General features: G+C 37.6%; 1 protein-coding gene across 1 annotated transcript in view; it reads right to left on the bottom strand.

The window, feature by feature from the left end:
• The window catches only part of ece2b (endothelin converting enzyme 2b), a 53066-nt gene extending 35961 nt beyond the window's left edge, over positions 1–17105 (bottom strand). Inside the window, exons 1-2 of the mRNA XM_056756687.1 lie at positions 16951–17105; positions 16780–16860 (exon numbers count right to left, since the gene is read on the bottom strand). Coding sequence (XP_056612665.1) covers positions 16780–16812 — 33 coding nt within the window. The 5' untranslated portion in view covers positions 16813–16860; positions 16951–17105. The remainder of the gene's footprint in view (positions 1–16779; positions 16861–16950) is intronic.
• Positions 17106–17971: the final 866 nt, after the last annotated feature.

Genomic DNA, 17971 nt, shown 5'->3' with positions numbered 1-17971 from the left:
TGTTGTACAGCAGTTTGCCCTATTACACACCTTTGGGAAAAAGTACAGAATCCCAGAACCTAGAACGTACTGTATATGTTTTAGCGGCTTTTAATGATTGTTCTGAGTGTAATCTGGGCGGAATCTTTGAAAAAAAAAACATTAATTATTAATTATCTGTTTAATCAAAATGATGCATTTTTAAAGAAACCTACCCACATCTACGGAGTGATAAAAGACGAACAAATGAAGATAGAAGACTACAGTTTCTTTTGTTTAAAAGCTGAGACTCTGTTCTTTCATTTGACATATTGTTTGTCCATATATTCTTTACAGAAAATGTACTGTGAGCCATTAAATTTGTATGAAAATGTTAAAAACCCCTGGCGTGGCTGGCAACTTTTTTTTAAAGAGGCTGGTGGCGAATGAATTAAATGATAATGAGTTACTGCGCACCACACCCCCCTTCGGTCCGGCGTGTCGACACAACATGCGTGTAGTTCTGCCAGGGCAATGGTTTAGCTAAATTATGTTTCATGAACTCCTCTGCGGTTACTGTCGCTTTAAACGTCTCAAATCATTCGTCCTGAGACCAAAAAAATGGTAGAATTGGTAGATGCACTGGGGACCCAGTTGTAGCATTTAAACACGGAAAAAGTGAGCCCTTTAAGGTTGAAAAACTACATAGTGCTACTTTAAGTGTGTAAGCATCTACGCCCCAATTAAATTGAGCTGTTGAATTACGCAAGGCTAAAAAAGAAAATAGTTGCAGAGCTATTAGGAGCTGTACTTCACGGCTGTTCAGGTGAATATTGTTACTTTTGCATTCACGTCAATCAATTTCTTAAAAACGTTTCTTAAATTAACGTACCGCATATCACTGTGATCTTTTAACTGTGCAGTTTACTTGTTGAACCAGTACACAGTACTGTAAACAGTACTGTACACTGTACTGTACACACGCAACGAGTTCACCAGAATTGTGATCAGGACGACTTGCAAACCAATAACTCTTCTTACAGATTCGTTTAAACCACTGAAACTTTTCTGTCACTAGCAAATATTAAAGATCAATAAACCATAAGAGAACGCAGGATGTGAATGAGTTTTGCTCATTTCGTAAGACTGGTTAGGTCTTAATGTGCGTGTGTGTAGAAGATCAAGATGGCACCACTTCCACCTCATTTTCAGCCAGGAAAAACCCTGGGAGATCCAAAATTGAAAAGTAAACAATACATGAAAACTGTAAGAAAGGCTTCTTTGTAAGTGACACGGGTACTGTGAAATGTCTTCCTCGTGGTTGAGTTTTAATTTTTTACAAACACCTTAGTAAATTATCGGATGATTTTAGTACGTCATAGATGAACAAACAAAGAGACCATCTGTTTATATTTTATTAAATCTTTGTAGATATAGTCTGAAAAGGAAAAAAAACATTTTTTGATAGACAACTTACAATGTAGGATTTCTGTGCATAAAAATGCACAAACCAGAAGTAATAATAGCCAATAGAGATGGAGAAAGGAATGCCTCTTCATAGAACATAAAATCGTTATTTTATTTAAAAAATTGTGTGTATATTAATAAAGAATAGGTACAATTATGACAATCCTGAAAATGGCACTTACTAGACTATGTAAAAATCATTCACTAAAAATGTCCTTTCCTTTAATTCAATACATACTGTCACAGTACACAATTGCAGATGATTATTAAGATAATTTACATATAAACGTCTTAAATGTAAAGTAGCAAACTTCTGTGGCAAATGTTGACTCACTACATGAGCAAGAAAGCGTGTGATAGCTGACAGCCAATTAGACATCAACATAAGTGAGTGATGAAGACTCTCTCCTAAGGACGAGACGGAGAAAAAGACTAGCCTTATGAAGGGAAGGGAGAGGTTTTCCCAAGTTCCAGGAGTGGCGTGGACCTTTCTCTGCACGGAATGTGATTGTTTGAAGTGGTTTCCTGAGGAGTGTTTTCAAAAGGAAACTGCTCTGTGGGGGAAGGCTGGCATCGTCCAACCTCTGCCCCTGAGAGCTAGAAATACCCTCACAATCCTGCCCCGAGAAACCCACCCAAGCCAACCCAAAGCCACCTTGAAAGGAGCGAGAGCCAAAGAGGAGGTCCACCCAAACAATAATATATGTGGGCGGTTATGAAAGGGCCACACACATCTCTTTTGAGGCTTAGAGACTGTCCAGGCGAACTATGGGGTAACAGTACTCGCTTTGAGCTGACAGCATGGGCATTACGCAAGAGAGAATACAGAAAACTGAGAGATGGAAAGCAAAGGTTTGAGAACGGGCCATCTAGGGTCTCCAGGCCTCTAAATGAAGGTGCTCAGACATTGTGTCGCCAGGAGATGTGGGTGAGGTCACCAAGTACAATCACACAATCTACATTGTCTGACATGTTAAAATATGCATGAATAAATTCACATCTGACAAACGCATACTAGAAATACACATTACACATACAAACGCGCTGAGGATTAGTTTCTCGCACCGACCACATGTTTCTTTTTCATAGGAAGTGAGTGGCTTTTCGTTAGAAAGGGGCTTTTTTAGGAGCGATGACACACATGCACAATCTGCAAAATCTTAAGAGCACATGTCAGAGCCTAAGTGACCTCCCTTCATTATTGGAGGAAGTGGAATTCCTTAAAGGGTGCGGATTACACAAACAAAAAACACTTAACATACAAAAGACTGCCTAGTTGACGGTGGATAGTGACCAGCTGGGAAAGCTCTGATAAATTGCTTGACTCACATTTGCAATCTGGCCAAGAGTGGAGTCGTAATCAACAAAGTGTCTTTTTGTGCGTAAGTGAGAAAGACAAAACATTAAACAAAGTAAATGATTTATATGCATTTTAAAGCTGTTGTGTTTAACTCCTGTGCACTGGCTGTATCAAATAGAACTGCAAATAACAAATGCTATTGAATTCAAAGAAAAGACTATGGTGTATTTTTGGTGTCCGGATTTATCAAATCAAAGATTAAAATAGGTAGTCCTGCCATAAATGCACACAATTTGTTGATCCAGAACGTTAAATGACAGGCTGCTCATTCAGAAATTCAACCAATGGTGTACTTGTTGTTTCTGCACATTAAACTGTGATAGGAACTAGAGGCTTCATCTTGTGGTTTTGGTCTAGAGACCTATACTATGGTTGTCTTTGCTCAATGGGATCTAGTTATTCAATGGCTCAACGTCTCAATGTCTCTTTGGATTTGGGCTCTTAGTCTTTTATTAAGTGCATGCATGGTCTAACAATACAAAATGTGCATTGGTAATTTATGATTATACATAAAATGAAGAAGCTATGAAATTACTCAGTGTACCTAAAGTAATAGGCCTGGATGAGACAACATACCATGAATAAATTAATTTTACAAGTACAAAAATGATGTTGTATTAATGTATATATAGTTCTTAGTGTGACTACCCAATAATTTGATGAATCAGACCTCAAACTGTTTGATTTATTGAATTGTAATGTTTTGTGTAATTCTTTGAACAAAGACGGTCAGGGTTACTGCAGTGAGAACATTCAGTGTTTAAATGTGTAAAAGGTTGTGATATACTGGGCTTGTTTATTGTTTAATATTGTTGCATGACTTCTTCCTATGACGTTCGCATGATTTTTACATTAAAAAACATCAAAACCAATAAGTAATAGGCTATTTTCTACCCGGGTTTTGTGGCCAGCTCTGCAAACGCTCGGTTTTGGAGCATTGAAGACTTTATAAGTAAATGCCCACTGCTTTGATTGGATAGCAGTTTGTGTAGTTGGAGGTTTCTGTGAATTTGGTTTGAGACATAAAGTTATGTTACACATTAGCACCATTCACAGTTTTCGCACGGCATTAGTATTATCTGGAAACCTCCTGTGATTTATAAATGACCTCCTGACATCAGTATTTCATGTGACACATTTGCACAGGACTTATTTCCCGGATGTGATGGCAAGGCTTTGCGTATAGTTTGTATAGCCTATAGTTGTATTGCGTTTAATGATGACCGTACCTGTCAGCATTTGAGTGTGAAATGTTACGAGAGTTTCCCCGATAAATAAACAAACGGAATCCTGATAACTTATGGATATCACCCAGCACCCGAAATCATACCAAAACACTTTAAAACAGCCTCCATTATTTGCAAACGGTGGATAAAACCTTGAAAATTATATATGAGCCCGCCAAATTACAGAGATGGCCGATTCACACAGGCTTAAGATCACAGACAACCTCTGCAATTAATACAAATGACTAGAGTACCCCAGGTAATACTAATCTCGTGTGAATAGTGCTCAGGGCACTTCAAGCGATATATAACAAAGCATAGTGAGCATAGTACAAAAAAGTTTTACTCACATAAGATTGCTGCGCCATTCCTATCGGATCCAATATTGAAGGCACAGCACTGCTTATTAACCTTTTTGCCTTGTTCATGTAGGAGTCCTCGGAGAAATGAACAAATGCTCCATGTTTTTCTCATAATATAATATAATCTTTTACCACGCATTCCTAAGCGCGAGCCAGTGTGCAGGGCTAGAGAAGTTGTCGTTGATATTCTTTCTGTGTGGAGGTCGGTGTTCAACCTATCATGTCATAGATAGGTGCATTCCAGAACCTGGCGTTCACTGTGCCTGGTGTCAATAACAGATGTAATCTCAGTAACAAGGGTGTTTTCAGTTATGACACTTACATGATGTTCACGTGAATACGATTCCCTCTTATAAAACTTAAGCTCAGGTTAAAATTGTGATTTTAATTCATGCCTCCTTTAAAATCATTAGATTTTCAGAAATTAGGAAAGCAAACAGTTTTGGGGCACCTTTGACAACCATTTGAATTTTTTCTACTATTGTAGTCAATGATGTCCCAGAGACATGTTGGACAGAACAAAGAAATGTATACAGGTTTGGCACAGCTTGAGGGGGCGTAACTCCTGACAGAATATGCTTTTTTCGGTGGAGTGTCCCTTCAAAAGAACCATTTCTTGTCAACTTCTTACAGTCAGTCTAAGGAACCCTTTTCCATTACAAAGAACAGTTTGTGCAACAGAAACTTTCTACAGATGTTAAAGATATTTATTCTTTATGGAATCAAACAGCCAATGACAGTTCTTGGCATCCTGAAGAAACTTTATTTTAAAGTGTGCATTAGTCATCTTAAAGAAATACCAATACATCTCATCATTATTTTCAGACATTTTATTAAAAATAAGTTAGACTTTTTCGGTTTTATATATAGAATCCCAAATAAAGTCATTTTATTTTGAGTATCTGATACAGAGTCCCTAACAAATTATAGTGCTAAGGTGCACACTACATGTCCATTAAGATTATTAAAATCAATCCAGTGTCAATTGACTACTGAATATGAAACAAAAATAAGTATTGAAAAATTCTAGTTGTTCCCTTGAGTTTTACAATTCTATTTTTACAACATTGACAAAACATACTTTCAGAACATCTCTAATAAGTAGTATGGGATGGTTCCCAGGGACTATCTTAAACCAGGACTAGGCGTTAGTTAAACAAGGGTATTTAAATTGTTTTTAAAAACATACTTTGTCTTGAGACAAAACAATCGCAACAACATCTTTTCAGATGTGTCAGTGCAAGTTGATTTCGATAAAGACACCTTTAACGTTTCAGTAAGTCTGGGACTAGGCGACGTCCTCTCCCTAAATATTATATACCTGCAATGAAGTTCCAATGCAATACATGACAAATTAAAATGTAGAATGCCAAAGCAATAAACTGTTTTGTGACAGAGAGAAAAGGGAATAAGCAAGCATGCAGTAAAAATCATTGTCATAGGCCTATAAACCTACCGTGTCCTCAAAACATTTAATTCTATCGAATTCACTTTATTACTTGCATATCTTGGGCTTTAGGTTTCAAAAACATCTCATAAAATTGCCTGTTTTCTCTAAAGGTAGCAGGTCTTAATCTGGGTCTTGGGGGTCAGGTATTGGTCTGGGTTTTGAAGATTTTTTTTCAGCTTTGTTGTGATAACTCCCTGTACTGTCTAGTTCTTTACAAGTTATTACCAGAAATAATTCAATCCCAGTACATGTAAGAGAGCGAGAGGGCGAGCAGGGGGGTAAGAGAGTGAAAGAGAGCAGAGCGCTGGCCCGAGCATTCAGTGGTGACACGAAACGGAAGTCAGAGTTCAGCAATCTCCTTTTCCTCTTTTCTTCAATTCATGACCTCTCTCCACACTCTGACAGTGAGACGCGCTCGATAACTCACACGAGCACACGCAAACACAATAAACCACAACACACGCACCTGTTAATGCTGACAGAGCAAACCATTAATTATCTTTGAAACATTTTTACACATACACACACATAGAGCGGTTCTTTACTCCCACAGCAGTGCACATTTTGTTAGTCTGCCTTATTTGAGACATTCAGTTCAGTTCACGGATCTCTGTCCTAATGAGCTGAATCATGATTTAAATTAGGTGTGTTAAATAGGGGGACATAAGTTGTGCATGGCTGTAAATCTGAGGTCAGGAAATGGAGAAAGTGATATTTGCAGGTCCTGGAACAGCATAAATCAAACATTATGACAAAACCCAATCAAAACCATAAACTCCTTTAGAAACTAGTTTGAGCCCATTCCCCTGTTGAATAAAACAGCATATACTCGTTTGTTATGTTTATGCTGGTTTGTGCTGGTTAAGGCTGGCCGTGTGCTGGTTTAAGCTGGTCCTTAGCTGGTCCATAGCTGGTTTAAGCTCGTCAAACCTGCATCAAAACATACCTAACCCAGTTTATGCTGATTTTTTCAACAGGGTAGTAACCAATTATAAATGCTTTTTCTTTTCTATCTCAGTTTTTTACCATAGACAACTAGCATATACGGACATCAAAAGGTGTCGCATGTATCTCTCAGATGTTTCTTCTGAGAAAAGCAACTGCACGTGTTTTTCAACAATGTCTCAATTCGTGGTCAGATCTGCTAAGACACCATTTGATTTTGCCAAAAAGTCTGGCGGGTTTGTACAGTGCGACAAAAGCCTGAAGAAAATGACAAAGCAATACCCCCTCTCCTTCGTATGGCTGCCTCTTCCGAGTTTGCAGGTCTGCAATAAATTGATTCTGCTTCAGTTATGCATTTTTTTTATCTCTTTTCTGTAAAGTCAACTTGCGACGGCTGTCAACCGTTTTGCCATCAGACAGCAAGCAAACAAAACAGCAGAACAACCTCTCATTCAAACATACCACACAGAACCAACAACAATACTGAAAAGCACTGTATGTACCTCACACATGGCAAGCAAATGAAAGACACTGCCTCCCCCTCTCGTTCCCTCACCCTCCCTCTCTCTCTCCTCCGTCATAGAGACCATAAACACACGCAAAACGCTCTTAGAGAGGAAGGGAAAAAACGCAAGAGAACACAAGCGAACAGACAAACAACATGCAATTTCGCAGTCGGGAAGGTTTGAGAGGGAAAGAGAAGGGCGGGACGCGAAAAGAGGGTATGAGAGAAACAACAGGGGAGTTCATAGACAAAATGATGATAGTGAGAAAGTAAACAGTTTGGCCTGTGAAATGTGCCGGGGGCTGCTTATTTCCTGCGACATGACAAAACAAAGGTAAGGTTAAATAAAAGAAATGCACAAGAGACTGAAAGAGTAAAGTTAAAAGATTTTACAACTGTGGTGCTTAAATATATTGAGCTGTGGTGCTGATTGATTTGATTCCGGTATACGCAACATTTCCCAATACCGTACTTCCAATCATTGTTTATTTTATCATTGTCCTCACTGTCCGTAGCACCAATAAAAGAAATAAAAGATAGGACTTTTTTTTCTAAATCTTAGAGACGTCTTCACATCAAATTTCTACATTAAATGATTTAAGTCACAAGCACATGGTCTAAAGTGCACTCAGGCGTGTTCGAATCGACTTTGCTCGTCTAACGACGAGAAAACGGTCAGCCCGCCCGGCCGCATGGTCTAAACGGGTTGTAAACTTTAGGGTCCTATCATACACCTGGTGCAATGCGGCGCCAGCCACAACACAAGTGTTGTTTGCTAATTTCAGCCTGACAAAGTTTTAATTTTCATGCCCACGTTGTTTAAATACCAAATGCATTTGCTCCCATTTGTGCGCCGATAGGCGTGCTGGTCTGAAAACAAGGTGTGTTCAGGCGCATTGAGTGGAGCGTTGCTATTTTGAGGCATCACATTTTTTTGTTGTTTATTATTTAAAGAGCACAATAGTAATATGCACCATTAGGCGGGTTCACAGCGCTCATACACTCTGCTTAAAATGGGTTTTAACCTCGCGCATGAACAGATGCATTTTCTCTCTGGAGAAGCGTCCAGTCTTTGCACTTGCAAATTACACCATGTAAATTATGCCATTGCTCTTAAAGGGAATGGGAGAGGAGTGTCTAGCTTCCTCATACTGAACATTTTGCTTAAAACACACCCATGACTCATTAAGAACAGGGACAACCATTTAAGACCATGTGCCTGCCGCACCAACCCCTTTTCCCATCCTTCAACTAGCTAAGTGGATTCGGACACGGCCTAAGTACACTTGCATCCTGCGCTTTAGACCATGCATTTAGATCATTAAAATTGGGCCCAATGTGTTTTGTGTTCAGTTTAATATATTCTTTTTTTTAGGTATGAATTTTGCGGTCCAAAGTTGTACTATGCACTATACACTATGCACTTAAACTATAAAATCTAGTGTATGAATTTTAGAAGGGTAGTATTGTCCAAATGATGTAAATTGCAACACGATGCGTGTCAATAAAAATCGATATGTAAAATGTACTTGTGATGTAATTTTCTATCTGTTTTGCCCAAAATGACCTCAGTGACTGTCAGATTGAAGCTTATACACTCCACTGGAAAACTTGCTTATGCAGCATCTAATAGTCCGCCTCTGTTCAGCTACATAAACGAAACTATGACCGTCGAGTGTGTGATGCATCCAGAGTTCCCCACTTCATATTTTCGTAAAGAAAGAAAGAGATGGTTCTTGAAAGAATCTTTGACTGAATGGTTCTTTATAGAAACCAAAATGGTTCTTCTATGGCATCGCTTTGAAGAACCTTTTAAGCCCCTTTAATTTCAAGAGTGCATGTCTGAAAGATCTGGATCTCCAGATCTGTAAATCTGGCAAACATCTAAGAAAATGCAGTTTTATATCCATTCAGAATCATAAACATCTTACACACATCTTCTTAATGTCCATATGAGCAAACTTTAGAACTGTTTTACATTTGTATTGTAACTATACTCCAAGCAAACTTATAGATTTAAAATACTAGTTTAATATTTGTAACATTTTTTTGTCCATGAAAGTACACTCTGTAAACTACCAAGTCATTTAACTCCAGTTACACAAAAAGCTATCGGTCTTGAATGATATGGGGTTGGTAAAAGATGACAGAATTTCCATTCATAGGTGAAATAGCAAGAAAGTACAAGAAAACTACAGAAAACATTCTATTTAGGCTCAACCATCCCTCCATGTATAACCATTTCCGTCCAGTTATTTAAAAGAAATACCACATAAAACCAAACTGCAACCCTTCCTTTCCTGCAAATATATTCCCTTTACAGTAAACACACATTCACAACACCCCGTTTCCCACAGTCCCCAAGCCGCTCATTCATAAGGACTTCATTTAGTCTGCTTACAGTGTGCTAACACTCCTGCACCATTAGATGCGGCTTCCATTGTGGCAGGGGTAGGGGTACGGACACAGAACCGTACTGTTGTTGTACAAAAGGCCATTCTGTTCTCTGCCAGCAGCCCAACATGCCCTGATCCAGTTAGACACTTGAGCGCACTTCACACGAGCACCTCCCTCTCTCACTCTACATCAAACATATGACAGCCCACTGAGAGATGCTGTTTAAAAAAGCTAATGGTGCGTTAGGTATGTGGTTTTGATATCAGAGTTGCGGTCAATTTGTTCACTTTATTCTTTTTAAATAGTTGGACGCCACATTCAGTCAGGTGCAATAACACCGACAGCTTAAGTAACCAATTTAGATTTTTTGCTGAGATCTGAGGTTGCATACGTAATTGTTGCAAATGTGGTCGATATGAGACACATCTTACTTCAGTCTTGGTGAAACAGGATATTTGTCTACAAAAATCTAGAACAGGACTTGAAGCCAGGTGTTAGATCAAGTTATTACATTTTAATAAAAGATTATGAGAAAAAAATTCAGTTACAATAATATGCAATAATGAATCATGCACAATTCAATAGTTGTACAAGATAGCGTCGGTGAGCTTCATTCGCTTTATTTTAGTGCATGATTTTTCATAGTCAGTTAAGTGCCATTTTCAGTATTGTCACATCCATAACGCTACATATTCCTCATAAATGGACATATGAAAATGAATATAAATAAATATTTTATGTTCTTTAAAGAGGCTATAATTTTGGGAATTATTACTTCAGGATTGTGCATTTTATTTAACAGAAATCCAACAAAGTTTTTTAGTCTCCCAAAAAGCGCATTCTTTTTTTAATGTTTTTATTTCCCTTTTTTTAATAGATTTTTTATAGACTGACTTTTTTATGTTTAGTATCAACAAGGATTCAGTAAAAAATAAACAGATGGTTTAATATAAAAGTAACAAATTCATTCTCTGAGCATTTTTATGTAACGTCCATAACGCAAAATGTCACATTACGCTGGAATTTTATATAAGCAATATGACTGATCCTCTTTACATTGCAGAGCACTTCGTTAAAGCCAAAATAACTCGATAGTGTAATAAGACCAGATATTAGTCTGCGGACTCCGCCAATGCAAAAGCCCCCCGGTCTGGTGAAAAATCTTGTGCAACTAACCCATAGGACCAGGAATGCATAAAAACAAAATAAATTTGTGATTTTTAATTTCATGTTGATAATAGTATGATATCATGTTCATAATATGAAATTGTAATACACTTTGGCCTTTCAATCCTACTCTTCAAACAATAATATTGTACAAGGTGTTTATCACCTCAGTTAAAACAAAACAATACCTGCGCTTGACTAGAATATATAAAACTGCATATAAAATTTAAATTCATAAAGTTTCATGGGTTTTAAAAATGCAATACCAAGAAAGGTTAAGGCATTCTGTTTAATCATATACGGTTCTGCATATTCTTAAGTCACTAATCCAATATGACATTGATCATAAAAACCTGTGTACACAAGGCCCTTCTTTAACTGACGGACAAAATGATAAAATAAATAAATATTGGACAAACCCAATACTAATAGATTCTCAGTTTTTGAAACGTAAAAGAGAAGTACATTCACTAGTGCTATCCAACTGTTGGGTTCTATTGTATATAGTTTCCTAACAAGACAGTAAATAGGTAATATGGTTTTAGCTTCGATTTGGACGAGATGGGATGTATGTGTAGGGTAAAAAAAGCACCCAAAAATGTCTGCTTTTCATGACAAGAGTATGCAACGTTGTTTGTCTGTTCTGTTTGCTATGCCACCCTCAGTTTGAGCGTGTCATTGATTAAATACAACAACACTGGGTGTGTGCGTGCGTGTGAGCGAGAGAGATTGTGTTTTCCCCAGGGTGAATGAATGACGTCACTGATCTGGGCATCAAGGTTACCTCACTCACTGCATACAGACCATGAAAGTTAGAAGGGAGGATAAGCAGAGGGAACGAAGGAAGAAAAAAAGAGTGAATGAAGTGCACAGAGTTTTCGCAGGAATATCTCCTATTTTCTTGCAGAGGAGTAAAGAAAAACACTACGCAAATACAGAATGTTGCCTTGTCTCCTAAAACTCAAGGGCTAAACCTGTGGGGAGCCATCACGCTTCTCTCTTACGAACAAAAATTGTTGACCATAACACATTTTGAATAGAAGATTTGGGACGCTTGAGCACATAATAAGCAATTTATGAGTGTGCATACAGCTTTCCTCAGATTTATGGTGGAAATGCACCACAGGAATCATGGGAGGGAGCCGTTCTAACGTCATCCTCAGCCGTGGAGCTGTTCTTCACAGGCTATCGTCATCTATTAACTGCTTGCTTCCTGCCTTCCTGTGAATTTCTGCTTGTGTAACCCTGACAGACTTCAAATAGCTTCCCTCCTGTTGTCTGAGCTTTCACACAGGTGTGTCTTCGTGTGTGTGTATGTGTGGTGCTTACACTGCAAAAAATGTTAACTTCGTATTTCTTTGTTTTTTTAAGTAAAAACAATCGTAACTTCCGACAAGCCGCAAAGATGCAATTTAAGATGCAAAATGAACAAGATATTTTGATTTCTTCAAAGATAATTATAATAATAATAAAATATTTTGTTGCTGCTTTTAGTTTTGACAAACTTTACATATCAGAACATATTTTAAAGTTTATATTATTTTAAGTAAACTAACTAACAACTTTTATTTTGCTTATGAACAAGTTCTTTGTAGATTATATTAATAGCCGATTGCCCTATTAAAATATATTCCCTAAAACTATGTTTTTAAACTGATTCACCTAAGTAAGCTTATAACATTGATTTGTTCTGTAAGTTAAGTTGGTGTGTAATCCTTTCTCTGGAAAATTTTCTCCAGTTTACTCGAGTATAAAGTAACATTTTTGAACAGAGATGGCGATAGAGAGGTAAAAGTTACAGATTGCAGAATTTATATCCTGCAAAGTTTTGGCCTTCAAATAAATGTGCTTAAATGATGAACAAATCATGACAAAAACGGAGATTAAACAAATATTTTGTGCAGTGCAGAAAGGAAATAGCTAACAATGCAGCAATGTGGTTAAAATCTAGAGTCATCAGACTTTTGTAATTTGAATGTGGGAGGAAATTATTAAGAGGAAGAAGAATTGAGGGCTTCACAGTCTAGTGGTTACCTACTAACAAAGAGAAGGAGAGATGCAGCTTGCAAAACTAAACCTCAGCCTCTCTCTTCTGTCATTCTAATGCCAGCTCTTAGGTTCTGCAGTGCAGAGCTGGCAGAATGTTAAGCAACCAAATGATGGAAATATATAAATTAATGGGAACACGGAGCATAAAAAAAATTGTTTAGAGAACGTATGAAGGGTAAACAGGGTAATGTTATAGGAAAGAGTTTGTGGATGCTCAATAGTTGGTTAAAAAAATGGTCATCACCATGAAAATTCTGCCATCAAGAAACTCATCCCCATGACCCTCTTCCTTATGCTCAGCATTTCAAGACACATTGCATCGGATTTGGTATCAGTGACACCAAACACATTGGACCATGTGTGTAAATAATAGAATGACAAAACAATAAAAAAGGTATACAATTTTTGTTATAATCTGAACCTGAAATTAACATGAAAACAAAATATAAAAAGCTGCTTTAAAATATAAATAAACTACAGTAAAACTGCAACAAACAAAAACCTAACATGACTTATATAATACTAATATGAAGATTTATAGGCCAATAATATAATACATTATTCTTTTGAACCAATTTTATGATATTTTTATTTTAAAAAAATCTGCTTTAAATCAGTTTAAACACTACATTTAGGAATAAATTATTACTTATAAGCAAAAAGGAAGTTGACAACAAACTAAATTTATTTATTGATTTAAATATTGATTTGTTGAATTTCTACTCAGTTTCAGAGAAAATAATGATTTGTCTGTTACATTGTAAACTCTCTTGATGGACTATCAGAGACCCTGAAGGGTTCCGTGTCCACACTACCCACAATCCCCTATGATGTATTTATGATGATGTTTGCAGAGGTGAAAAACAACTGGCCAAGACAATGCTGCTTACAAAAGACCTTCTCAAAGGAAGATGTGATGCAAACTGAGAGGGTGGATTGCTACACTGATGACCTTAGCTTGGACCCTGAACACGCACAAACACCGGTACAGATGGAGTCTTGGCGTATACAGGAAAGTGTGTCCATCTCCCTGCTCTCACCCACCCAATGACAGGATGTACCACTGCTCCCCAGCCCTGAGCAAATGCTTCAGGGGTCACACAGGGGATGACTAGAGAGAGCACTCCACATCCAGCGAGCTTAACAACCAGCCTTTCCCACAGCAAACCGCACCCTTGAGTCTCCCTAATCATTTGATGTGGAGCCAGTGTTTGGTTGATGGTTTGGATTGGGATTGGAGAAGTCTTTCCTGGATTACACCAAAGGATGACTGCTTTATACAGAAATAGTTTTACAACTACTACCGGGCTTGAAACTAAAGGATAATTTTAGCTTCAGCCGCCAAACATTCAGCAGTGTAAAGATGCATTAAGCCGGCCTCTCTTATCTTGGTTGTCAGGGGTTAATATGAAGAGTTTGTTTCTAGAATGAGATAACTCAATTGTGCATTCCAATTAATATCTATCAAACTGCAGTTGGTTTGTTTTGATTCAAGCCAGAATAACTAAAAAATACAGCTAACACAATAAAAACAAGATAACATAATAAAAAAATGAAAATAAAAAACAGATTATCTCATTTTGGAACCAATCGCATCATACATTTCCCTGAGTAAGTGTTTATAAGGCATAAACATGCAAACAGGATGATGCAGGTTATGTAACATCTTTATCTTCATAACCACCTAATCCAATAAGTGGCAGGCCAGTACGTCTCCTGCCACATCAAACATCAACAAAGCTGTGCAGAAGCTTTACAGTGAGTCTGTAGAAATGATTGAACAAAAGCAACATTATTGTTAAATGTAGAAAAGCTTGACGACACTTTGGTGAAATATGCAGGGTGCTAATTGTTTTGTGCGAACTGAACATAATTAGCACAGCAATTACAAAACTGCGCTGTGACGGAAATCTCAGGGCTGCTGCAGGATTTACTGAGATCATTCTGATTATTATTACGGTTCAATTGTGATGGTTGTCATGCTTTATGTGAATCGTCATGGAACCAGAAAACTGTTCTAAAACCTTGCGTGTTGTGGAGTAATCCTTAATTTACCATCACAAGATTTAGTGATTGGGGTTTTTCCCAATACATTTAGCACAGCTTGGTACACAATATATAATGTGCAATGGCGCAAATTTTCTTGTTAATGCGGATAACAGAGCTGGTTAGAAATGGCTCTCGATCTTGGAGCCGTAATTGATTTGCAGCATATTGGAAAGTGACTAATTAATGAGCAGCTGCATTAAATGAGCTTCCATGAATGAGTGAAACACAGAGCCTTCACATAATTCCTATTTCCTTTGCTCACAAAACAGTTACTCTTATCGGTGGAGCTTCATAGACCAGATTATTTCCTTTAAAAAAAAAAACTACCTTTTAATATTAAGAATGCATGATACTTGAAGGTTGGTAAAAAAAGTATTAAATAAAATTATGATTTTTGCTTGCATGGTGGATAAGCAAAAATATTCCTACAAACGTGCATTAAAACCTATAAGGAATATCACAGAAAATTGTAGGTGAGAACTTTTATATTGAGTATGTACCATCTAGTAACCATCCAATGGACCCTGGATCACAAAACAGGTCTCAAGTAGCATGGGAACATTTTTAATAAAAGACAAAAATGCATTGTATGTGTTAAAATTATAGATTTTTCTTTAATGCCAAAATCATTAGGATTTTAAGGAAAGATCTTGTACCATGACAATATTTTGTGAATTTCCTACCTTAAATATATAAAAACTTTCTTTTTGTGAGTGGATGGCCTGCCACAGTGCCTCAGATTAACAATTTTAAGGCATTTTTTCTCAATATTTTGATTTTTTTGCACTCTCAGATTCCTTAGTTTTAAACGGTTGTATCTCAGCCAGATGTTGTCATATTCTAGCAACTCACACATCAATAGAAATCTTATTATGCATCTTTCAGATTATGCAAACATCTTCATTTCGAAAAATTTACTGGTTTTGTTGTTCAGGGTCACAAATGGTTTTCACCTCACAAATCACGGAAAAAGTAAAAATATATTCTTCCATTACGAATATGAGCCATTGTTTACATAAAGTAGCTATAGAATATACGAACTGTCGTCAAAAACATTTACTAAACGTTCAGTCACAAAACCACACATTTTTCATAGGGATCTTCTATACAAACGTAAAGCTCGTGAAACACATTCGTTTAAAAAAGATGCGCTTGCGTGTGTTGCTTTTAAACCTGTTACAGTAAACGAGCTCTCATCGCGCGACCCCCATCGCTCTAGTTGCCATGGAAACATACGCCAGTATATAAACCGCGTGCAACTCAAGATGCTCTCGTGGCCCCTCCCTGTGAACAATCGGGCGAAACATCGCCTACAAAGTCAAGAGATAAAACCAGTTCGTCTTGCGCTGAAACCGGACTGGTGAATACCTCAGAAAACAATCCGTATTGTTCGGGTTTGTCGCGTGTAACCGGGAAACAGTTTGACATTAAATATACATGCGTTTAAAGCTAAATAAATAATCGTATAAAAAGTGCAATGACGCAGCTTTGCTTTGGCCGAACACAATTAACACATTGCAGCTCAACAAACATCTGAAGAGACATCAACCGTCTGTGTGTGAAGAGACACGGAAATGCGCGCGAGCCCTAATAATGTAGAAAGGACAACAACCTCATTATGTAAAGTAGAAATTATTTTAATGAGTTTCCTTAACGTTACATCAGTCACCAGAAACACGAGACGGGCGCTCGAGGGAAGAGTAAACAGGAAAAACAAATCTGCCGGGTTATTTCCACACAGCTTCGGCTTTTTACGCGTCAGGAATGGGTTTCATAGAGATCACATGGCAGTGAGATGGTCTGCAGATGTCTGTGGTGTAATAGAAAGCGTCAGTGGGACTCACGTTGTTTCGTAAATCTTGCAGCGCTACACTCATCGTGCAGCATCGGCGCTCCGCACGGGACTATGGCATCATCCCTCGCGCCTGAAACAAACACGATCAATGAGAGTTAAGAGCATTTCTCGAGCATTCGCGTTCATCGATCGACAACAAGACTGACTGGAGATGCGTTACCCTATCGCTGAACGTCTTCAGAAAACGGCGCGCATGATGCTTTGATGTGCCACTGCCGAAGATCAGCACGTCCTCTTCTCCGTGTATTACAACATCGAAAGATGTCTGTGGGTGATAGATAGAGATCAGCCTGTGCGCTCTTTCTTTCTCTCTGTCTATCTATCTCTCTCGTTCCCCCGCCCCTTTCGAGCGCGTTCCCGCGCCGCCGGTTAGTGATTGACTGCGCGATCCCGTACTCCTTCTCGTGCGCATCTGTGTGCGGGCTGTCATACAGTAGCATCAAGTGGGATACGCGCTGGTACACTACAGATCAAATAGTCTTTGTTTCTCTATTGTTTAATGTAAAGGTTAATTTATAACAAAAAATTTATTTTTTTTGCAGGTTTTTCATGTCGGTGGGTCTCGATGGTGAGTTGCAGGTGTTGTTTGACAGGGTCAACATGAACAAAACTAGGAGAAATTGAAGCAGGATTAAATATGACTTCAATTGCTGCAAAAACAAACAGGGTTTGTCGTGACCACCCTGTGTTTTGAGAGTATTAAAGTTCAAAAGCCAAAAGTTGTCACTTTCTGTTTTGTCTGTGTCATATTTAGTCTTTCATATTGTGGAGGAGCAAAGCCTATGATAGGAATAATAAGCAATTTCAATATCTATTTTGAGATAATTCATATCAGAACAGTTGCTTCAAAGAACATTAAATGGTTCTTCACGAAATGGCATCAGAATATAAAACTCTTTATATCTGAAATCTGATATTTAAGGCTTTGAAGAGTTTGTTTCCAAAATGAGATAACTAAGTTTTATAACATTCATAATGTTATCATGTTTTATTGTGTTAGTCAGCTTTTTTTTTTTTAGTTATTATGGCTCAAAACAAACCAACTGCAATTTGATTTATATTCATTGGAATGCACAGTAAAAAGCATGATTTTTGAAGATGTTAAAAAACAGAGTTATCTCATCTAGAAAATAAACTCTTCATATATGGGAGTTCTTTCATATGAAACTTTTCAAATGGTT

The sequence above is a fragment of the Triplophysa dalaica genome, chromosome 9, assembly GCF_015846415.1.
Source record: "Triplophysa dalaica isolate WHDGS20190420 chromosome 9, ASM1584641v1, whole genome shotgun sequence".
Classification (NCBI taxonomy): domain Eukaryota; kingdom Metazoa; phylum Chordata; class Actinopteri; order Cypriniformes; family Nemacheilidae; genus Triplophysa; species Triplophysa dalaica.
Note: the sequence above shows the minus strand (reverse complement) of the source record. Positions and strands in the feature narration are given on the sequence as shown.